Here is a 25,007-nt window from a genome sequence, read left to right as displayed (position 1 = left end):
CTAACCTAATACGACACTGTTTTAGTCCAGACAGAAAATAGTGCTCCCCTGACTATGTGTATGCCACAACAGGTGTAAAGTCAGGGGACAGTTTGTAGGACTTCACTCCTCTCACCTGGGTGCTGGAAATTAAACTCAGGTCATCAGCTTAGTGCCGAGTGCCCTTAACGCGCAGAGTCATCTCGCCTGCCCTAGACAGGGAATCTTATTCAAGTTGGTATCTTTTGCTAAAAAATCACCTAGAAGTGGCATGCTTGGAGGTGGTCGTGTGTGTGTGTGTGTGTGTGTGTGTGTGTGTGTGTGTGTGTGTGTGTGTGTTTCAAACTGAGTGTTGAACCTGGGGAGAGCTTCCTGCATGCTGCACATAATCACCTTGCAATGACTTCAGTCCATAGCCAAATGGGTGTCTTAAAGCTGATTCTTTCACCGCATCACCCCATAGTATATGGACAACATTGAAATGAGATGTGATGCCCCTCCCTGTTAAATGGAAGAGTTTGAAAACCACTGATACAGGTCAGGCAGAACTAACCAGGTATGATGAGGAGGGAAAATACCGGAATTAGATTTTAGAACATTCTTTTTTATCTTTGATAACAAATTGGAGGCAGCCTTGAAGAACTTGATCCAGTTTCAAAGAACTATTACAGAGATTATAAGACAAAATAGAACTGAGTGGATTTTAATATAGATGATTCAAGGAATACATAGGGAAGCAGAAATGACAGTTCCAGTAAGTGATTGGACAAATTGCTGGAGAAAATGATACTACTTACTGGTGAAATATAAACTTCTCAAAGAATCTGAGATTCCATTATTCCTTTTCTCCATGCTAGGAAGACAAGAGTAGCTGTTGGCTGCTAAAACATGAAAATGCGTATCTAGTTGCTATATGTAGGTATTGGTGGTGTTGTAATGCCTTTTCAATTTCTGTGTCTGTGTTCTTTAGGATTAATTCAAAGGGCAGCCTTGTGGATGGCCCCGAAGCAAGCCTGATGGAACAGGACAGAACCACCCATCCTGAGGGCAACAGACTGAGTCCATTCCTGATACCATCACCTTCTCCCGGATGCCAGACAGAACCTCAACTCCAGATTGGAAGCCCGTTAGCAGAGAGACATCATCCAGAAGAAGTAAATGCAGACATCAAGTGGCAGTCTTCCGAAAGCTATTATGGAGTACCCCCCATAAAAGGCAGCCAGAGCAGTCGTGAGAGTCCAGACTCCATACATGAAGGCAGAGGGTATTCCAGGTGCTTGCAAAATAGAGGCATAAAACGCACTGTCAGTGAACCATCTCTCTCTGGGCTCCATCTGGACAAGAAATTGAAGCTAGACCACAAAGCTAAGGGAGAAGGCAGTAACTTCGGGGAAAGCGAAGAGAGAAACCCAGGTGAAAGCAGCCATCAGCCCAGTGTCTCCAGTGTGAGCGAGAACAGAGAAGCTGTGCCCTCTGTAGCCCAGGGAAGTGCAGGTACAGCCATCAATAGTGCCCCGACTTGTAACTGCAATGGAGTTGAAAACACAGAGTTGTGGATTCTCAAGAATCAGGAAGGGGAAAACGGCAGGAACGTTTTACTTAAAAACAAGGCTGTGCTAATGCCTAATGGTGCTACAGTTTCTGCCCCTTCTGTGGAAAACACACACGGTGAACTCCTGGAAAAAACAGCATCTCAGTGTTGTCCAGATTGTGTTTCCATTACAGTGCAGAATACCACATCTCATGTAAATGCCCTGAACAGTCGGGCTACTAATGAGTTGTCTAGTGAGATCACTCAACCATCGCATACCTCAGAGCAGATCAATTCCCCACAGACCTCAAGCTCCCAGCTGCCTCTGGAGCCAGCTGCCATGGTGGCTGAGGCCTGTGATGCTGATACTACCAGCAAACCAGCTGGAGTGCTAGGTACCTGTCCCTTCCAGAAACCAGAACACCAACAAAAATCAGTTTTGGAGATAGGTCCATCTCCTGCGGAAAGCAAAAACATCCAAGGAAACATGAAGCTATTTGCTGAAGAATTCTGTTCCAGTTCCAACAGTGGTTTGCAAGCTTCTCATGGCAGCTCTGAACAGTATTTAAAGCGAAAGGAAATCAATGGTGCTTACTTCAGGCAAAGCTCAGTGTTCACTAAAGATTCCACTTCTGCCACTACCATGACTCCACCATTACGATTGCTTCTTTCTCCCCCTCCCGTCATTCTTCAGCTTCCTTCGGAACGAAAAGGCACTCTGAATGATGCGGCTTTGGAAGAAGAACACCACCATCCCTTAAGTAATGCACTGCTCTTAAGGGAAGGGAAAATAGAACATCAGCCTAAGGCGTCATCATCTTGCCAGAGTCCGAATCAGTCTGTTCATACATCCAACCCCTCATTGATGCTTCCAGAAGGGCATCAGAATAATGGTGTCTCAGTGCGCTCTGAACAGACAAGAACAATGTCAGAACATCTCAAGTATTACCCACCAAATCATGGCCACAGTGGAGACTTACAGGAGCACAACCTGTATCCGATGGGACACAGGGAACGAGAGATTCCGAAGGATGAAAACAGGGAACAAACCCAAGATTCAGTGCTGGCAGCCCAGCGCTATCTGAAGCCCGGATGGATTGAACTGAAGACCTCTCGTTTTCTTGAAGTGCACCGTCAACCACAAAAATATAAGGATGCAATGTTTCGATCAGTCCTTCGTTATCAGGCCAGCACTTCCAATCAGATGCCCTCTAAACAGTGCACTAGAAATTTGAACATGCCAGGATTTGCAAGTCTACCTTACATCCAGGAAACTGCTCAGCCAGAGCCGAAGTCACAAATGTACCAAGTGGAGATGAATCAAGGACACTCTCCTGGTATGGGGGACCAACATCTACAGTTCCAGCCAACTTCATACCAGGAGTGCATCTCCAGGGCAGATCCCTCTCCTGGCGCTCACGTGCAGGCCCCAAGTGCTCCTCTCTTTCATTTCCAGCAAAGAGCGAATCCCTCCACTGATGAGCACTTGAATCAACAGGCCACAGAGACTGAACCATTTTCAAACTTTTCACAACATAAGCCTCATAAGCAGGCAGCACAAACACAAGCATCCCAGAACTCAAATCTCCCTCAAAGCTGCCAGCAGCAGCAATTACAGAGGAAGACTGAAGAACAGATGCCTCAGACTTTCTCTCATCTCCAAGGTAGCAGTGATAAGCAAAGAGAAAAATCATGCACCAGCCAGATTAAAGTGGAAGAATGCTATAGTGGTAAAAACCAGTATTCAAAATCAAGTAATTTTCAAACTCATAACAATACCCAAGGGGGGTTGGAGCAAGTACAGAATATGAGTAGTAAAAGTTCTCCTTATGTGAAGATCTTAAAATCAAATATAAGCAAGCTACAGACTCCCTGTTCAAATGATACACACCCGGTTCCTGAACATCCTGGACTCTTTGCAGGAAATAAGACCCCAAACCTACAAAACATGCAATACTTTCCAAATGATGTGACCCAAAATCAGGACATTCATCACAGGTGCTTTCCAGAACAAGAACAGAAGCCTCCACAAACCCTGGCTCTGCAGGGATTTCAAGGCAGAAGCCAAGAGAAAGAGAGAGCAAAGCTAGCTGAACTTGCTCAGCAGAGGTACTTGGTGCATAATCAAGCAAAGGCACTCCTTGTGCCCAAGCAAGGAGGAAGTCAGATGCAGATCCCTCCTCAGAGGGACATTCAGAAGCATGCTGCTCTAAGATTGCTCCTCTTACAGAAGCAAGAACAGCAACAAACACAGCAATCCCAGGCTGACTCTTGTCCTAATCAGATGCAGAGGCCAATCAAGACTGAGCCTGGATCCAAACCCTCTTCCTGTAAACGCCCCGTGTTGGCACCCGAAGAAAAAATACCCAGAAGGATAAAGCTAGAGACTTCCCCACCACGCTGTGATCATGGGGTGCCCAAGAGCATCCTTGAGACCATGGAGCAGCATCTGAAGCAGTTTCAGCTCCACTCATTGTTTGACAATGCGACCCTGACTCTGACTCTCAAACCACAAAAACAAATCAAAGGAGAGACACCGGCCACCATCACTGTTCGTCCGATGAAAACCGAAGCTGCAGAATCTGAGAGCCATACCCAAGCTGCAGATGATACGCCAACCAAAAGAACCGGTGGTAACGCTCTCAACAATCTTTCAGAAGTACCTATCAAGACTCAATATGATTTCCCATCATGCAGATGTGTAGGTAAGCGCTAGTAACATACTGAGGCACATGGTGTCTTCCAGAATTAGCTAATTATCTTCATATTTGAGAGTTGCTTCCTGCTTAAAGCTGGAGTCTGTCTGGGAGCCAACTGTAAAGGCTCAAAAACTTGTTTTTGTCTTCACAGACACTTGTGTCATGCAAAGCAAAAAGTTCACTTGAATCCACCCCCATCCCCCAAAATACCCACTGAATATGTTCATTTTTCCCTCTAATCATCAGATCTTAAAAGCATAAATGTATTTTAGACCATTTTAACGATTTGTTTGTATATATTAGAATTTTGTCTGCACACCAGAAGAGGGCTTTGGATCCCATAGGACTACAGTTCTGAGCCACCATGGGGTACTGGGAATTCAAACTGCTTGATCCATCTCTCCAGCCCTAGATCTTGTTTTGTTTGTTTTTTGAGACGGGGTCTCCCAGCCCTGTCTGTCTTGTAACTCACTACTTAGATCAGCTGGCCTGCCTCTGCCTCCCAAGTGCTGGGATTAAAGGCATGCACCACCATGCCCAGCCTTGATCTATTTATTTTAACTCTTATCTCTTAGGGGAGGCATATAGGCAGGAAAATTTGTTAACAGGAAAAACAACTACTTCCTCCAACTCCTGGAGCTTTTTAAACAACAAAACAGTGCCATAAAACCATGTTTAAAGTTGTGGTTAAAGATTAGTAGATTTCTGGGGATTGAAGATGTTACTATCTTTAATCTTGAGTTGGAAAATTGCAAAGTTGTGAGTACTTAGTTACAAGGCTTTAAGTACTTAGTTAGCCCTTAGTGCTAAAGCATTGAGTATGTGCAGAAGCTCCTTTAGAAGCACTTAGTCCCTTCTCACTTTTGTGTCCCTTTTTGTGGGTTTCTTTTATTTTTTTTATAGAAATGGTATTTTTTAAACATGCCTTTTGTTAAGTTTGTGTTGTGGAATAGCTGTGCAGCTGGAAGACATCAATAGTATCTGGTCCCCATAGGTATAGTTGAAGACATTAGAAGAATGGGGTGCATTACTGTCTAGTGCCCCCCAACCTTGTTGTTCACAATGTACTGTGCTGCCGTCTACTTGGTAGACTGGTGGGGGAGGTCTTTCTGACCTGTGTGTGGCTAATCAGTTGCCTCACAGAGCTAACATGTAGCAAATGTCACAGCACCAACTTCTCACATTTACTCTTACAACTGGCCTTTTACTGGACTCGAGGATTCCCTCATAAAGTAATAACTTTAGAGTAGTGAAAATAGTTCTCATTAAATGTTGAGGGAAAATAGGAGTAGAGTAAATGGACTCAACAAGTTGACTAATCTGGAGTGGAAGAGGACAAGATTTTGCAATTTTCAAATGACAAGCATGATTCATCTTGGATTTTTTTTCTATTTAGAAAACTTGTGTTGTAGTTTATTACATATTTTAATTCCTTTTTTTATTTTGTCTATATACTTGATTTAAAATAATTTCTTATGTTATATCTGAAATGTCGTGATAATTTGCCAGTAGCCATTGTGTATGTATTACTTGGCACATTTTCTAATAGATCAAGCCACCAATGTACTCTAATTTATAGGAAAAAGAATGAAAGTTACTTAGGGCCATTAATGTGCAGCTGGGGGATAATCTTTGGATGTAGCCTTAATACTTAGTATAATTGAGGTCTAAAATAATAATCTTCTATTATCTCAACAGAACAAATTATTGAAAAAGATGAAGGTCCTTTTTATACCCATGTAGCAGCTGGTCCTAATGTGGCAGCTATTAGAACAATCATGGAAGAAAGGTAATTAACTCAAAGGCACAGGGCAGATTAACGTTTATCCTTTGTATACAGCAGTTTTTCCAGTTCCCCCACACAGAGCAGTAAACAATTGTAAATCAAGTAATTATCAGTAGGCTTAGCTATTCCAGGGTTGCCAACCCAACACACTGCTATTCACTACAGAGTCACAATATTTGACAGGACAAATAGTTGCTTAGCTGGCACAGGCTGCCCATTTGGAAATGGATGCTAGAAAACCCAGGCACGGACAAAAATCATCCAGCCAACCTGCCAGGCATGAGTGCTGGCCCAGGCTGTGAAGGGGTCTCACTCACTCTAGCCTTCTTCTCCTGCTACGTGGTGATGTGTCCAAGAAATAAAAAGGGGAGGCAGTTAGGATCATTGATTTAAGGCTTAACTTTGCAAATGAGTTCTTTCTCTTAGAGAAGAAAGCCTTAAGGGTAAAAGGTTAAATTAAGAGACTCTATTTGCTTTTCAAAACTATCAGTCCAAGATATCTACACTTAATTCCTTTATGTCAAAGACTCAGAAGGCCTTTCCTATAGATAAAGCTCCGAGCTGTTTTCTGTCTTGCTCTTAAGAAGCAGACATGTATTAAAGTGTATTTTCATATATGTGGGCAGCACACACAGTATCATTCTTGCATTCTTTTGTGGATTATGCACTTGTAATTTATTATGTGGAAATTCACCAGTAGTCCTACACCATGGCAGAGGTAGTGAATTTCTCTAAACACTTTCTAAACAGCATCTGGAGTACAGGGAATACAATCTATTTCTAGAGTTCTGACTTTTAAAAATAGCGGGATACTTTTTGCTGGATTTCTTTAGAAATACAAGATTTCTAAAAACTTAATTTCTCCAAGTTGTAAGATAAATTTAGTAAATTTGTGATAAACAAATGGTATATGGTTTCAAAAATTGAATTGAGCAAACTAACTTATTTTGTACTTTATATATAGAAAGATAGCTTTCCCAGTATTTTTACTCAACATATAATTGCAGAGTAACTAATTTTGGTATATTTAGATGCTGAAGAAAAGACTTAAGACTTAACCCATTACTTGGCTTACACCAACTTTTAAATAAAACAATGAATGTTTATTTAATAAGTTAAACCCCTAATTTTGATTGCCTCTTGAAGTAGTCTACTAATTGTGTGTTTGTGTGTGTATGTGTGTGTGTGTTTCTTTAAGGTTTGGAGAGAAGGGTAAAGCTATTAGGATTGAAAAAGTCATCTATACTGGTAAAGAAGGCAAAAGTTCTCAGGGATGTCCTATTGCTAAATGGGTAAGTGTGACATGTCAGTGCTCTTGCTATTCAGTCTTGATCATTTTGATTCATCTAACCTCAAGAATTGGCTTGCCCAAGCCAAAGAGTGTTGCCAGTTGGAATGAACATCCTGTGTCATCTTGTATTTTTTATAATTTATTTAACTTTATTTTATGTGCATTGGTGTGATGGTGTAAGATGCCCTGGAACTAGAGTTACAGACAGTTGTGAGCTGCCATATGGGTGCTGAGAATTGAACCCAGGTCCTCTGGAATAGCAGCCAGTGCTCTTAACCTGAGCCATTTCTCCAGCCCAGGTTATTTATAATGCCACTTAATGAAAACCTCAACTAAGACTTTACATGTCTTTTCTGTAGTTCTTGCTACAAGAGTAGCATTTAATTGCCCCACTATACCAGGCCTCTAGCCATTGAGGCTATTTTGTACTTTATCTTTTTGTGGTAGTTGATTAGGTGCTCACTGTATACCTGGGCAGATGGTGATAATTTTGATCAAGACATGAAAAAATATGCACATGCAAGTGGATACTTATTGGACCCAGCTGACCTTTGTTCTGTTTTGGGTGGGGCGGGACTGTTTGGGTGGGCTATTGATTCACACAGGTGCTCCGAAGAATGACCACGGAGGAGAAGGTGATGTGCTTGGTTCGAGAGCGAGCTGGCCACACCTGTGAGGCTGCTGTGATTGTGATTTTCATCGCGATATGGGATGGAATCCCAAGGACTCTGGCTGACCAACTCTACACAGATTGTTCAGAGATCCTGAGTAAACACGGTGCACCCACTAGTCGGCGCTGTGCCCTGAATGAAGAGTAAGTGGAGCTAAGACCCTTCCTACCCTCCAGGGATATAGTTGTGTTTCAAGCAGGACTTGAATTTGTCTATTGACATAAAGTGAGGTCACTTGCTTTATTTATTTCAAAATGAGTAATTCATAGTGATTTTTAGGAATATTCTGTCCACTTAGACCATAAGTCATTACTCAGCAGCAGTTTCTGGTAATATCTAAGTGTCTGCACCCACATGGCTTTAGGTAGAATTAGTTTTACCCTAATTTCTATTTTAGTTCCCATGCCATTTGACACTCTTTATCAATGTGACTACCACTTAAAGATTTGTAAGAAGTTCTGTAGAAACTGAAATCATTTTTCTATGTAATCTAGTTCATCACTTCTGTAGTACAAATTGCCTTCCCCTTTCAATACTGTTCCATATGTCACTGCTGTGTATCTGTTGTTACTGTTGTTGGTTTAACTTGGTCCCCTCTGCATGAAGACAAAGCATTCTCTCCGATGTTTTCTCTGTTCCTCTTCGGTGAATTTCCGCATGATGCTGAAGTACAGGAAGGCTCTCCTGCTACATTTTCTCACAGTTGGCTGAAAAATCATTTAAGTTTTTTACTTCTTCAAATCTACCTAATTCTAACTACAGAACCATTTGGGATTACAGAAGGATATGCCCATGTTTACCAATCCCATTGCTAATTGTTTATTATGCTTTTTCAGACTTGGTTGTATACCACTGAGCTGTGGCTGATTTAAGAATTTACCCCCCCAATTCAAAACTGACTTGATTTTGGCAGGTTTGATCAAAAAGTCTAACGGTCTTTGACTGCCCTCAGTTCAGTTCCTAGCACATGACTTGTAAATTTCTGTTGAACTGCTTCAGATGGAAAATACTGTCCAGTCTATCGGATTATTTTGTGAAGTGAAGGCGTGTTGGGCACACTTGCTGGGGAATTACTGTTCTTACACCAAAACAGTGGCTTCAGATTCTCAGCTGTTAAAGAACTTAAGAAATGATTTAGGGAAGGATACTTACTTGCACATTCACACTTGCTGTTTGTTGCTTTATGCCTAATAGCCAGGAAATACAACTAACATAGATATCCACCAACAGATAAATAGTAGTTAAAAAATGTCAGCTGGGTGGTGGTGGCGCACGCCTTTAATCCCAGCACTCAGGAGGCAGAGGCAGGCGGATCTCTGTGAGTTTGTGGCCATCCTGGTCTACAAAGTGAGTTCCAGGAAAGGCGCAAAGCTACATGGAGAAACCCTGTCTGGAAAAAACAAAAAACAAATAAAAAAAAAGAAAAAAGAAAAAATGTGATGCATGCACATAATCAATTTCTACCCATAGAGAAAGGAAATTATTTTCAGGAAAACAAGTGGAAATAAAGATGATTATGTAAACCAGTCTAAAACATTATACCAAGAGTGTCATGGCCATGACATGATAGTTCTCTTGAGTTTTTTGGGCATAGGTTCACGTTCTCACCTTCCCACATTATCAACATTGGTTTCATATATTTCCTTGAAAATTTTCTGACTTGAGTGATGTGGAATCAATCTCAAAGCAGTTTTAATGTGTGTCTCTTCAGTTCTAGCCTGCTTATTTATTGACTGAGTTTGGTTTTAGTATATACTTTTTGCAGTTCTTTAAATATCCTACATTTGATCCCTGTCTTGAGCCATATAATCTCACTATCATTAAGATTACCTCAGGTGGAGCTTATTGATTATTGTCAACCTGACAGGCTCTAGAATCACCTTGGAGATATTTCTGGGCATGACTAAGGGATTTTCTATAGATAGGGTTAATTGAGGTAGGTAGACCCACTCTAATGTGGGCAATACCCTTCCTGGCTGGGGTCCAAGACTTCAAACGAGAAAACTATCTACAAGAGCATTTGTCCTTTGCCACTGCCTTACTTTTATCCATATTGAAAAGAATTTTCTTCTGCAGCATGTGGATATTTTCCCAGAACCATTTATTCAGGCAGTAGTTCTCAAATTTGAATGTTGATAGCTCTGTTCTTATTCCACTGGTCTAAATGTCTGTTTTTGTATGAGTACCATGCTGATTTGTTGCTATGACTCTGTAGCATGGTTTGAGATCAGGTATTATGATACTTACAACATTGCTGGCTTCTGTTTAGGATTATTTTGACTATTTGGGACTTTCATGCTTCCATATGAATGTTTGGAACCAAATCATTTTTCTTAGGGTGTGAAGAATGTAATTTGAAATTTGATTGCTTTGACTCTAGATCATTTTCATTAATATAGCCAATTACTGATTATGCCAATGCATGAGCATATCTCCAATTTCTTGATTGTCTTGAACTTTCACCTCTGGTTAATTTTATTCATTTGTATTTTTTTAATTTGATTTGAAACTATTGTGAATAGGAGTTCTATTTCATTCTTGTCAAGTTCATTTTTGGTATATAAAGAAGCTGAGGCGATTTCTTTGCCATTTACTTACTTACTTACTTACTTACTTACTTACTTACTTATTTATCTATCTATCTATCTATCTATCTATCTATCTAGTAATTATCTGTGTGGATGTGTTCATGCAATTGCTAGTACCCACATAGGCCAGAGGACTTGGATACCTCTGGAGCCCGAGTTATATAGGTAATTGTGGGTGATAGAAACTAAACCTGTACTGCTATTTCCAAAATCCACTACTGGATTTTATTTTTCTTTTTATTTTGTGCTTTCCTGAAAAGACTGAGCATTGACTTAAAAAAAGAAGAGTGGTGCCGGGCGGTGGTGGCGCACGCCTTTAATCCCAGCACGCGGGAGGCAGAGCCAGGTGGATCTCTGTGAGTTCGAGGCCAGCCTGGTCTCCAAAGCGAGTTCCAGGAAAGGTGCAAAGCTACACAGAGAAACCCTGTCTCGGAAAAAAAAAAAAAAAAAGAGTGGTAATGAATAATCTTGCCTCATTCCTGATTTGAGGAAATGGTCCCCATATAGCATATGTTGACTGCGGCTTTACTTTATACCCATTATTATTGTGTTTGACATAGGTCCCTTCTATCCCTAGTTTCATTAGAACATCTCATGAAGGAATGCTGAACTTTGTCAAGGCTTTTTGTATGTCTGTTGAAGATCATGTGATGTCTGAACTTATTTGTGCATTGTTGGGATGAAACCAACTCTACCAGGATGTATGATGTGTTCTTAAATATGATTTGCAAAACTTTATCCATCTGTGTTCATCAGTTACATTAGATCAATAGTTTTTTTGGTTTGTTTTTTTTTTTTTCAAGACAGAGAGACAGGGTTTCTCTGTGTAGCTTTTCGCCTTTCCTGGAACTCGCTTGGTAGCCCAGGCTGGCCTCGAACTCACAGAGATCCGCCTGGCTCCGCCTCCCGAGTGCTGGGATTAAAGGCGTGCACCACCACCGCCCGGCCTAGGTCAATAGTTTTGTTCTGTCTTTAAATTGTAGAATGAGTTCCTTCCCCTTCCTTATCAAAATTTGTGTATCCAACAATACATTTATAAACAATGCACCAAGTGCATTTTAACTGAGCATGACAAATAATAATAAATAATAATAATAATAATAATAAGAAGAAGAAGAAGAAGAAAAAGAAGAAAAAGAAGAAGTTTGGAACACTAAAGTGAGAAAATTGAAGTGGACAAACAATACATGGAAACAAATATCTTTGACACAAAATTACATGAAATCTAGGTAGTTATACTCGGTCAAAAAAACTAAAAGGTAGAAATAATCCTCGCCGGGCGGTGGTGGCGCACGCCTTTAATCCCAGCACTTGGGAGGCGGAGGCAGGTGGATCTCTGAGTTCGAGGCCAGCCTGGGCTACTGAGTGAGTTCCAGGCAAGGCGCAAAGCTACACAGAGAAACCCGGTCTCAAAAAAAAAGAAAGAAAGAAAAAGAAAGAATCCCTATCTCCTTAAGACATGAGAATGCCTCAGTAACACAAAAGATAACGGTGGAGTTTGTCAGAAACTAAGGTGCTAGATGTCCTTCCTGAGGAGACAGTGTAGTGTACCTATAATCTTGCATTTTGTGCTTTGATCTCAGGAGAAACTGTGCTTGTCAGGGCTTGGATCCAGAAACCTGTGGTGCCTCCTTTTCTTTTGGTTGTTCTTGGAGCATGTACTATAATGGATGTAAGTATGCCAGAAGCAAGAACCCAAGGAAATTTAAGCTACTTGGAGATAATCCTAAAGAGGTTGGTTTGTTTCCTAATATATAACCTATTTTTCATATAGAATTAATGAGCATGGATGACCTGTCATACTCTCATTAACAGAAGGAATTTCATCTCAGATGAACCTACAAATTCTGGCTAAACCATAAGTACAAAATATTTTATAAATTTAACATAACTATGCATAGCACCACAAATTATTCCTCCCTGTGGGTTGTCTTAGCCAGGGTTTCTACTGCTGGGATTTAAAACACCATGATAGTTCACCTTAGGGAGGAGAGACTTATTTCACCTTAAAGCCTGTAGGTCATTATATAGGGAGATTAGAGAAGGAATTCAGAGGCACAGAACCATTGCAGAGGCCATGAATGAGTGCTGTTTGCTTGATCCCTATGGCTTGATTTGGGTTGCTTTCTTATAGCACCCTGGACCAGAGGTAGCACTGCCCACATTGAGCTCGCCCTCGCCAATCAATCATCAATCAAGAATGTGCACCACAGGCCTGCCCACAAGAAGGCATTTTCTTAATTGAAGTTGCCTCATCCAGAATGACTCTAGGTTGTGTCAAGCTGACAAAAACTAACCAGCCTTTACAGAATAGCCATGTGATAACTAAATTAGGTTAGGCTAGGCTGGACTAAAGAATTTGCTCTGTGTAAAAAAAAGTCTGTAATACAGTAAAAAAAAAATTTTCAATAAAAGTTTTTCTGTGTATCCCTGGCTGCCCTGGAACTCACTCTGTAGATCAGGCTACTCTTCTTGAACTCAGAAATCTGCCTCCTGAGTGCTGGGATTAAAGGTGTGCACCACCACGCCCAGTTTAGGCAATAATAGATTCTGATGTTTATAGCATTTTGATTTCTCTATGTAATTTTACACTATTTAGTATGCATAATGATGAGGTTCCATTAACATTACTATATTTCATGGAGTATTTGGACAAAAAACATGCCTATAATTAATATCTTAGACCAGATAAGAATTATTTGCATACTAAAATTTGTCCTGCCTGAAGCTCTGTGATACTGGGAATTGCTGTGACAATGTGAATCATGTTATAAACATATAAAAATCCTTGTGGCTTTATAGATTATATATATATATATATATTATGTATATGTAAATACTATTTTTTAACATAAGGAAGACATTTTAAAGGAAACTAAATTAGGATTTGCGATGTCACTCTTCCATGTCTGAATTATGGAAGTCATGCTTATAATATTTAGCAACAAGATTTAAGTTACTGTAGTGAATTATATTTGAGCAACTAAAATAGGTCAATTTTAGTTTACATGTTCCACTTAAAAATAAAATGAGCATTGGTTTCTTATTGAAGCCATCACATTTTTTAATCTCTTAAAATACAGATTCTTTGAAAAACATAATTTGTAAATTGTAGGATGCAAGAACATTTGAGTCTGCATGTAAGTTTGCCAACTGATCAAAAACCTCAATATATTCGGCATTTGTGTATTATTAGTTCATTCCATACACTATAACTATTGAATCTTAAGTATAGTTAAAATACACACATGGTTATTAAATTCAATATATTCCTCTAAAAGGGAAATGTTATCTGCAGCTATAATATTAAATAAAGATAAATGACTTAAATATTCTCAGGATATTTTCTCAGGCAGGAATGTGGTACAGCCATCTGTTCACCTACTGAAGTTTGCATCTCCTGATGTACGTGTCATTTGTGTGCGCACTCACACAGGGCATGAGGTGGGAAGCATAATTATTGATGTGAATGTATATGTACCACATATATGAAGGTGCCAGTGGAGGCTAGAAGGCATGTGATCACCTGAAACTGAGTTCCAGGTGGTTGTGAGCTGCCCTGACATAGGTGAGAAGAACCGAGTTTGGGGTCCTATAGAAGAGCAGCAAGTGTCTTAACAGCTGAGCTATCTCTCCAGCTTCCCAAAATTGTGTTTAACATTAGTAATTTTAAAGTGAGAATGTGCCTCGAGTGGTGGGGCACACCTTTAATCCCAGCAGCCCAGAGGCAGGCAGATCTCTGTGATTAGGAGGCCAGGCTTATGGAGTGATGTCAGGACAGCCATGGCTACACAGGGAGACCCCGTCTTGTCAGAATGGCAGTGGGAATTTACCTTCAGAAAGCCTATCTAAAAAACTTTTCTTCGTGAGCATGGAGTATTGAGGATGTAGCAATGTTATTAGAAGCAGTCATATTTTAGGATATATGAAGAAAAGCACTACACTTGGAAATAATACAACTGAACACCTTGTGTCTAAACGCACACAGGTTTATATATCCATGTTTAACTTGTTGAATCATTTTGTACAGGAAGAGAAACTAGAATCACATTGTCAAAACCTGGCTACTTTACTTGCTCCAATATACAAAAGAATGGCACCTGATGCATACAATAATCAGGTAAGTTTAAGTGATTATTGATGAGTCAAATATTTGTCCATTATTCATAACCTATCCAGTCCAGAAGTAATTTTTTTTTTGTTTTTTTTCAAGACAGGGTTTCTCTGTGTAGCTTTGTGCCTTTCCTGGAACTTACTTTGTAGACCAGGATGGCCTCAAACTCACAGAGATCCGCCTGCCTCTGCCTCCTGAGTGCTGGGATTAAAGGCATGTGCCACCACCGCCCGGCCACTTTTTCCTTTTCTTAATGTATATGAGTGCTACCCAGCATATAATATACATATGGAAGAAAATACACACACATACACACACACACACACACACACACACACACACACACACACACACGGTCCCCTGGAACCATGATTATAATGGATAGACAACTCTAAACCACTATGTGGGTGTAGGGTCTCTGCAAGAACAGCAAGTGCTCTTAACAGCTGATCTGTCTCTGCAGCCCCACTCTTTCTCTTAATTGTTAAAACTACTTGTAGAATTGTTCCTAGTATATGAATTTTGCCATCAAAAAGGTATACTCTTGGTCTTTTCAGCTTTAAAAGCCAAGTTTTTAGTCCTAACTGATGTTTTATCTACTAATTTATCTCTATGTGAAGATTTTGTTGAATATATTTAAATCATGTGACCCTGACTATGCAGTCTGTTTTCACAAGATTATCTTTATGTCTCAAATGTGTATTACATTTATTACACATGGGTCCAGATGTCAGATTTTTGCTAGGCATTGTGGATTTGCTTACTTCACAAGTACTAGGCTCACTAGTTAGCAAGGCGATGAGGTCAGAAATTGCTCCAGATTGATTCCCACAACAAAATCATCCAATGAACCCATGTGAAGACCTGCTTATAATATAACCACACAGAGGCATCAAGAGATCAGTGTGACTTCTACATGTTTAGAAATAAATTAAAAAACAAATATAAAACACAAACTGCAGCTGTCACATAATAAAAGCTAGGAAGGGATGTACACAGAGATAAAGCTGTTCCTAAGTATATGGTACAAAATTTACATGTGATATCAGCTTATAGGACCCATCAATCTACTTTTTGAGTGTGTTGGAGGTGAGAAAGGATGAAGTGATAGAATTTTTATTTGAAAAGCAATCTTAGACATTTTGGAAAGTAACCATAATCAGAGGTATCATCTACACAGATTTTCTTCCATCTTATACAGTTTCTTTTTACATGGGTTGTTTGCTTAACTATGTAGAAGACTTTAAATGTGATGCAGTCCTCATTTGTCTGTGGTGGGTCTAGCGAGAGCAGGAGGGAAAACCCCTGAGACTGGCAGAAAGACTGCAGGGAATGAAGAGTGTGGACCTGACTTTGTTTTTAGCAGTGGTTATGTGGGTATACCTAGATCAATGTTAGACTGAATTCCATAAATGCCACTTCACACATGTTCATGGGCAGGTTATGTTTAGGAATATAGGAAAAAGAGGCCATGAATTTGAAAGAGCGGGGGGTGGGGTGGGTTGGGGGATGGGGTTGGAGGGAGAAAAGGGAAGGGAGAAATTTGGGACCTGGCAGGGTAAGTCAATGCTCGGGTGCTTACTTCAGTATGTGAAGCCCTGAGTTTGATCCCTGGCATCACACAAGCATGTGCCTGGACACACACACATTTTTCCTCAGCAATATTGTCAAATGAAACTTGTGTACCCTATTTTTTGGCATTTCATTATTTTCTAGATATAAAAGTACAAATAGTATCAAATAATGTCAATAGTCTCTAGTACCTTCCCACTCACACACATATTCTTCTCAGATTGAATTTGAACACAGAGCTCCAGAGTGCCGTTTGGGTCTGAAGGAAGGCCGACCATTCTCAGGGGTCACTGCATGTGTGGACTTCTCTGCTCATTCCCACAGAGACCTGCACAACATGGCAAATGGCTGCACAGTGGTAAGTGGCACCCTATGATCCCAGCAACATCTGCTGGTGAAAAGCACAGGTTGTGTGGTGCTGGCTCAGAACAGATGTGAATTGTGTTCCAAAGTGACCTTCCTTGGGCACTACTAGCACTCTCTCTCTTATGAGTGGCACATTAGGAGAAACATGGACAACCACATGAGAGTTTGGGCATTCTTAGCACTAATCTAAATCATGTCTATACATTGTTATTTCAAATGACTTATGAAGAAAACCAAAGTTGGGGCTGGAGAGATAGCTTAGTAGTTTAAAGTGTTTGCTGCTCTTGTGGAGGACCTGGGTTCCATTCCCAGCACCCTCTCAGCCTGGCTCACAGCCACCTCTAACTCCAGGTCTAGAGGATTTGGTACATTCTCCTGGTTTTTGCAGTCATGCTAACATACACATAGACAACACATCCATACATACAGTTAAAAATCTTTAAGTATGTAGTGAATTATAACCAAACAAGTGGGAAAAGAAAACACACTCACACCTTCACTAGCATTTGCAAGACAAGGTACTGATTCTCCTAGCACAGAAATACAAATGAAAACCACGTTATCACTGTCGGCATGTTATCACCACCACAGTTTGTAATGCGCAGTTGAGGAAGTGGTTCAGCTTAAGCCTGACAGAACTGAATTGGATCCCCTGTGCCTTGTAAAAAAAAAAGCCAGTGCTGTAGCAGGTGACTAAGGATGCCTAAGCACTTCCTCTAGCACAGGGGAAGTAGAGACTGAAGGATCTCTAAAGCTTGCTATCCAGCTATCAAGCCAAATCCGTGTATTTCAGGCTCAGTGAGATAGTAAAATGGTAAGTAATTGACACCCAGTGTCATGCTCATGACACAAGCTCAGTAAGTCCAAAGGAGCTCAGGATGATGCCTACATATTCCACTCGACACGACGGATTAACACATCCTTGGTTATAAACATATAAAGCTCTGATGCAGAGCTATCAGCCCTAGTTAGATTCAGGAAAACAAGCTGCTCATCACCCTGGTCAGCCCCAGCCTTTGGTGACTGCTATACTCTGTAAGGTAGAAGAAACACAATAACTCAGCCATGCTGTCTGTTCTTCATTCCAGCAAGGTGATTGGAGTGGGAAGTGAAAGAGTCTGCCTTTGAGCGATCACAGGTTCTACAGGCAAGATGGAAAGGCACTCTCAATGAGAGCTGAGTAGTGATAGATATGCAAGGGAAATGTATTTGGAGACATGAAGTTTGGAAAGCATTCTTCACAATTCCTCACATTACTCATTTAGAAAGATCACATTCCTTTTAAGGGGGAAATCACCCACATTCATTTTTATATCTGTGACCAGGTCATTTTTATGTCAATTGGCATCTTGTAAATTTTTCTTTCTTTTTTTGGGGGGGTGGGGGGTTGTTGTAGGGGTAGGGTTCAAGACAGGGTTTCTCTGTGTAGACTTGCCAGTCCTAGAACTTGCTCTGTACATTAGGCTAGCCTCACACTCACCAAGATCCACCTGCCTCCTGAGTTCTGGGATTAAAGTCATGTACCACCACTGCCTGGCTGTAAAGTTTCTTGAGCATAGTAAATTTTTTAAACATGGATGGTTAGGAGTCAGGTGTGAGGGAAGCTGAACTGTGTTGTATTGTCATCCTTTGCCAGCCCACTGCAATATAGTGGTCACATGGTTAACCTCTTGAAAGAAAGAAATGATCTGTCATGTGGGAAGCAGGAGATTTCTTCATTTCATCTGGAAGAAGTAGATCCTCCCTGAGTTCTAGCTAGAAGTGCAGGATAGCCTCTTCAGAGCGATTCCTGATAGACAGACTTGAAAAAGTGTCAACGCGAGGTTGTCTATGTCCTCCACGTGTACGTTGTCTTCACTAGTGACAGGCAGATCTGTATGCATGCCCTTGATCCAACACACATGCAGATACTGGGAGGGAGAAACCTTAGCATGTACACTTTGTTTTGGTCCTGCACCTGAGCCTGGAACATCTTCCCCTCCCCATCAGGTGTGCACCCTCACTAGAGAAGACAATCGGGAAATTGGGGTGCGGCCTGAGGATGAGCAGCTCCATGTCTTGCCCATGTACATACTTGCTCCTGTGGATGAGTTTGGGAGTGCTGAAGGTCAGCAGGAGAAGATAGAAAATGGGTCCATTGAGGTTTTGACCTGTTTTCGGAAGAAGAAGATAAAGTTAGCCGTGCGGGCCAAGAGTGACCGACAAAGAAAACTGGAGGCCAAGAAAGCTGCAGCTGAAAAACTTGCCTCCCTGGAGAACTGCTCGAAAGGGAATGAAAAGGACAAGTCTTCCTCACGTACAAAGCAGATGGAAACTGCAAGTCATATGAAGCAGCTGCCAGGTAAACTCCATGTGACATGTGCTAGCTGTTACCTGGGGCTGTCAACAATCATGGTCTGAGTCTATACCACAGTCTTTGCTCAAGTGGCCAGGTTGAGGCTGCACTGGGGTTGTCAGAGTTTGGTGTGCCTTCCATCTCCAACTGGAAAGACATTATACAGGTCGTTTACATGTCGAAAGTAACGGGAGTCATGCACGGACAGTTCACCAAGGTTAAGGAGGGAGCATTTGGACACAGATCCAATGGAGCCAGAAGGAGGTCACAAGACTTCAACATGTCAGAAACTATGCAAGTAAAGCCTCTCAGAATGCAAAAACAGTAAAAGGGAAGACAGGAAACTTAGGACAACTCTAAGTCATTAAGCCTAGATACAGATAATTCAAATAGTACTGCACTGAAATGAGTTTGCAAATGCAATTTACAGGATAGAGGGGAAGGTGAGTATTTTTCCATAGACAGGTTTGATCTGGTTTAGGTAAGGTTCCACACTCATCAGAAGAATGGTAGTCCTACTAAAGAATGGACATAGAGCCCCTTGCTTTATGTCTACAATTAGAGCTACTAAACAGGAATCCAGTTTTTAGAAAGTATTGGCTTGACCCCAACTACAAGAATGTTGTTTAAATGTAGCTTACCACTGATTTGTTTACAACCAATCCTCTTTGCTTTGAGAGATGAACATCTCTTTCTTACTGGTTTCTGTGATGGAAAGCTGTTCATGTCTCAGAATTGCCACTGCAGGTCCAGTTTGTAGATTACAAGTCTACAAGGTGTTCTCTGCAATTGTATAAGATGCTTTTTAGAGCCAGGCAGTGGTGGCGCACGCCTTTAATCCCAGCAATCGGGAGGCAGAAGCAGGCGGATATTTGTGAGTTTGAGGCCAGCCTGGGCTACAGAGCTAGATCCAGGAGAGGCGCAAAGCTACACAGAAACCCTGTCTCGAATAACCAAAAAAAAAAAAAAAACAAAACAAAACAAAACAAAACAAAACAAAAAAAACCACTAAGGTGCTTTTTAAGTATAGATAGATAAATGCCATTCTTCTTGTCATTTTAATTCTACAACAAAGTCCTGTCAGATGCCAGATATTTGAGAGTCAAGTCAAATAAAACATGTTCCCTTCCTCCAGGAACAGTAGAGGTAAGGGGGGCACTATTATAATCCAGTCCCCCTTACCAGACTATGTTTACATAGAAGATGAGGATATGGCCTAAGTGGAGGAAAGGGAGGGAGATAGGTAGAGCAGGCAGAGGCATTTTCAGTGACTCTGGACACACATTTTTTTTTCAAAGTCCAGCATGTATTATTCTAATACTGCAGACACAAAAGATTATGTTGACAATATTCATCTTTGCTTGGGGGGATTGATTGCCAATGCTATTGCATGTATTTAAGTATCTCCACTAGAGCTCTTAAAATAACAATCCACTGTATTTGTTCCTGCTCTCTCCTTAGAACAATTGCGGCTTTCAGGATCAGTCATACAGCAGCCCCAGCCACTCCAGAGGTACCTTCAGCAAGTGCCACAGTCACACCAGCCACAGCCACAGCCACTACAGACACAGCCACCTCAGCCACAGCCACAGCCACAGCCACAGCCACAGCCACAGCATATCTTGCCCAGTAACACTCAGTCTGAGTCCATTGGCTCTTACTCCACCAACCCATACACGAGACGGCCCAATCCACTTAGTCCTTATCCAAGCTCTTCACACACTTCAGATATTTATGGAGATGCCAACCATGTGAACTTTTATCCCACGTCATCTCAAGCTGCAAGTTCATATTTGAGTCCTTCAGACCCCATGAACCCCTACCCTGGGCATTTCAATCAGAATAACCAATATGCAGCATATCAGTGCAATGGGACTGTGTCCGTGGACAACTGCTCTCCTTTCTTAGGTTCTTACTCCCAGTCTCAGCCTGGGGATCTGTGTAGATATCCAAGCCAGGACCATCTCACCAAGCTGAACCTCCCACCCATCCACACATTTTACCAACAGAGGTACTTAAGTTATGGAAACCAAAACATACAGGGAGATGCCTTTACCAACTGTCCCATAAATCCAAATGTACACTACCTGGCAACTCTTTCTGCTTATCCCACCCCTGAGATGGATGGCCATTTCATGGGCGCTGCCTCCAGATTACCACACAGTATGAGCAATCCAAACACAGACCTCAGAAACAGTGAGCATCATCCACCTTCTCACACGACCCACAACTACACCACAGCAGCTGCGGGCAGGACCGACGGCTCCAACGACGCCTTCCACAAGGAGGATGCCGTGCTCTCGCACACAGTTAATGGGCTGTCAAGGGTGCTTCCAGGGTTTAATCATGGTAGTACTGCTTCTGCCCAAGGTCTACTACCCAATCCAACTGAGAGCAGTCAGGAGAAGCAGCCTGGGACAGCAAGCCAGGACATGGCTTCTTCTGTGGAGGAGGATTCTTCTGTGGAGGTTTGGTCAGACAGTGAGCACTGCTTTCTGGATCCTGACATTGGAGGTGTGGCTGTGGCTCTAACTCATGGATCAATTCTCATTGAGTGTGCAAAGCGAGAGAATCATGCCACAACCAAAGTAAATAATCCTAATCGGGCTAAACCCACAAGGATCTCACTTGTATTTTATCAGCATAAGAGGCTGAATAACCCAAAACATGGTTTGGCTTGCTGGGAAGCCAAAGTGGCAGAAAAGAACCGAGGGAAAGAGGAAGAGTGTGGACCAGACCATGTGTCTCAGAAAAGCCATGGCAAAAGGGTAAAACGTGAGCCCACAGAGTTGCAGGAACCTTCTGAGCCCAGTTACCTGCGCTTCATCCAGTCTCTTGCTGAGAACACAGGGTCCCTGACCACAAACTCCACAGTGACTACATCTCCATATGCCTGCACTCGGGTCACGGGGCCTTACAACACATTTAAATGATGCTGTCCCTCATGCCAGACCAAGAACAACCTCTCTCTCATGGCATGGGCAGTAGGGGCAGGTTACAACATCCATGACAAATGCAGCGTGTATGTGGGGGGGGGGAGGGATGTCAGCTCACCAGCAAAATAGGGATTAATTTTACCATTGCACTTAATCTCCACTGACTTCCCAAGTGGTCACTGGAGGCGTTCAGGAAGAAGACCAAAGCATCCTATGCAAAGGGAAGATGGGAAGAAAGTGCTCTACAATTCCTATTTTCAAAACCACTGGTTCTCTTATTGGCTATGGTCTTTTGTGTGTGAGATGCTCCCTTCCCACTCTACACATGTGACCACTTCTGAAACCAAGTATGCATAGTCATGGGACACAGTACTGTAGTAGGACAGTTGCAGGAATCATCTGGTGCTGATCTATGATGTACCGAATACTGGAATCATGGCTTTTTAGCATGCAGTTTTCACTGTAATAGCTTAATATTAACTTATTTATCCAAGTAGCTACAGGAAGATTACGTGAATAATGGAAAAACACTGAATTCGTTTGTGTGTTACATGAAATGGTGCTACCAAAATGGTGTCTTTAATAGCTGAAGAATCGATGCCTTTTTATCACGCTACCAGTGCAGTCTTGGTGCCCTTGAAGAACTGGGGTACCTTCATTTACATTTCTGTCTTATTCGTATACAGCTTACTTTTTAAAATGTGGACATTTTAAAGGCCTGGATTGTGCTCATCCAGTGATGTCTTTGTAGGACTATAAACATAATGTATACATATACACATTTTTATATGTGCAAATACGTGTATATTGAAATATTTTAAGTGGTGTTTTAGAAGCACTTTGCCTACCTAAGCTTTGGCAACTTGAACAATGCTAAGGTACTGAGATTTTTTTTAAAAAAGTTTACTTTCAGTTAGGATTAAAAGTTTATTTTTTTTTAAAGGAAAGCTTTTAAAACATTTGCTTTTAGCCATGTATCTGCTGATGAGCAGTATTCTTTGTTGACACGGCCTGTAAAATCCAAACCGGAGCTGAACGGATGTGTTAGTCCACAAAACACATGCTTTCTGGTGCTCATCTTACATGCTATACTAATGGTATGACAAGTTCATTGCTTCTGTGCGTCCAGTTTCAGATTCTCTGCTAATGCAGGCAATAACTAGCTGAATGCTACAGAGCTGGCCAAGCTTGTCCACCTTAGCTGTCTGGTGGGTCTGTACACTCTTCAGGACAGCAGCAGGCTGCCTCTGTGTGACTCATGCATTGCAATGTCATTTCTTTGCTCAAGTGTTCAAGTTACCAGGAAGCTGGAGTGGACTGATGCCTGCGTCAGATGAGTAGACAGGGTTGAGTCCATGTGAATCTGTTGGTTACAAAACAAAATCCCTAAAGAAAATAGGCAGCTGGTTTGCTGTGGTGATTTCAAATCATAATTTGTATAAAAAGATAAAAGTTGTATAGTAAATTAAATTGTAAAACAAAACTTTTTTAATGAAATGCTTTAGTATTTTAGTACTGTAAAAAATTAAATATATACATATGTATATATAGTATATATATATATGAGATTGAAGCAAAATTCACATCACGATGGTGCTACTCAGACTGCTACACAGATGCTAATGTGAGCTAAGAATTGATTATAAGTTTGAGTGATGTTCCTACTTGTCATATACCTCAACACTAGTTTGGCAATGGGATATATTGAACTAAGTGAAAGCTTATAGCATTGTATACCACCATTTTTTAAAAAGTCTTTTTATTATTAAAACATACCGTTTTTAATACTTGATTTCTTAGCAAGTATAACTTGAATTTCAAACTTTTTGTTCTAAAAATTCAGGGATATTTCAGCTCGTTCTCCTTATGCCAACATGTCATCTGTGTTTATGTAAAGTTGTCAGTTAATATATTTTTCAGGGATTTAACTCTTATTTCAAATCCCTCCTATTTTGTTTGTACATGGACTGATAACTGAAACTAATTTTGTAAACTTGTTGAGTTTTGATTATAAAGAAAAGCATTTTTAAAGTTTGGAGAGTTTCAGTGATTTTAAAAGGTAAACAATTTAAAATAGAATACACTGACCTGATAAAGGGAAACTTGTGAAGGCAAAGGTCATCATGTGGCTGTTGGCCAATTCCTCAAAGGTTTTTGATCCTAGTAATGCCTACAGGTTCCTGTCCATGGGTGTCTAAACAGTGCTAGAACCCGGTGGTGTGCTGTGCAATAGGACTCTTGTTACATTGTGGCCTAAATATGCTGTTGCTTACTAGCTTTTCAATTAGCTTTGTGATCAGTGGAGACCTTTGTAATTAATTGGTCACATTTTGTCAATAAAACTTTCCAAATGTCTGCTTGGTGCACACCACACACACACACACAAAAAAAAAAAAAAAAAAAAAAAAAAACAACACAAGTTTAATGGTTTCCACACCATGATGTTGAGTTCACAACCTCAGGTTCCTGCAGGAGCGTTTGGCCATCTTGAGCCATCCATTCATAAGGCATGTTTGCTTTTACATGTTACCCACTGTCATTTGTCAAACTGCTGGCCAACAGGAGCAGGGAGTGCGGTTTAGAGAGGGTGGGTCGTGTACGAAGAGAGGCAATTAAATGACATGCAATCTCTCAATTAGATCAAACGGAAAGCAGCCCAGTGATTGGCTTCTACAGGAGTAGGTTGACTACAGAGCCATACTTGAAAGTGTTTCTGCATGGTGTCAACATTGCTTGAATGAATTTTTTCATCTTGATTGACGAACAGTGAGGGATAGTTCACTTTACAAAGGTAGTTGTTAACTTAGGAAAAGTTTTTGCAGTTTGACACTAAGATATTGAGCTTCTGTGTGCATTTTTCTATGGATTATTTTTTTAACTTAGTTTCATTCATGGGATACTGGGTTTGTTTATAAAATCTGAGGATGGTTATAAATACTGTAAGTATTGTAATGTTATGCAGGCTATTTGAAAGCTGTTTATTATATCATTCCTGATAATGCTATGTGAGTGTTTTTAATAAAATTTATATTTATTTAATGCACTCGAAGTATCCTATTGCAGAAGTTTCTGTTCTATAAATAAGGTAAAATGGAACGAAGTGTTTTTGTTTTTACAGTTCCTTTTATATAGTTCTTCC

At 40.9% G+C, this 25,007-nt stretch overlaps 1 protein-coding gene across 1 annotated transcript in view; it reads left to right on the top strand.

Moving 5' to 3' along the window:
- Window positions 1-21,946, top strand: part of Tet2 (tet methylcytosine dioxygenase 2) — a 78,534-nt gene extending 56,588 nt beyond the window's left edge. The window contains exons 3-11 of the mRNA XM_059266286.1: window positions 950-4,215; window positions 5,908-5,998; window positions 7,194-7,287; window positions 7,892-8,100; window positions 12,129-12,279; window positions 14,576-14,665; window positions 16,452-16,589; window positions 18,587-18,938; window positions 20,394-21,946. Coding sequence (XP_059122269.1) covers window positions 996-4,215; window positions 5,908-5,998; window positions 7,194-7,287; window positions 7,892-8,100; window positions 12,129-12,279; window positions 14,576-14,665; window positions 16,452-16,589; window positions 18,587-18,938; window positions 20,394-21,865 — 5,817 coding nt within the window. The 5' untranslated portion in view covers window positions 950-995 and the 3' untranslated portion in view covers window positions 21,866-21,946. The remainder of the gene's footprint in view (window positions 1-949; window positions 4,216-5,907; window positions 5,999-7,193; window positions 7,288-7,891; window positions 8,101-12,128; window positions 12,280-14,575; window positions 14,666-16,451; window positions 16,590-18,586; window positions 18,939-20,393) is intronic.
- Window positions 21,947-25,007: the final 3,061 nt, after the last annotated feature.

This window comes from Peromyscus eremicus, chromosome 6, assembly GCF_949786415.1.
Source record: "Peromyscus eremicus chromosome 6, PerEre_H2_v1, whole genome shotgun sequence".
Taxonomy (NCBI): Eukaryota; Metazoa; Chordata; class Mammalia; order Rodentia; family Cricetidae; genus Peromyscus; species Peromyscus eremicus.
Note: the sequence above shows the minus strand (reverse complement) of the source record. Positions and strands in the feature narration are given on the sequence as shown.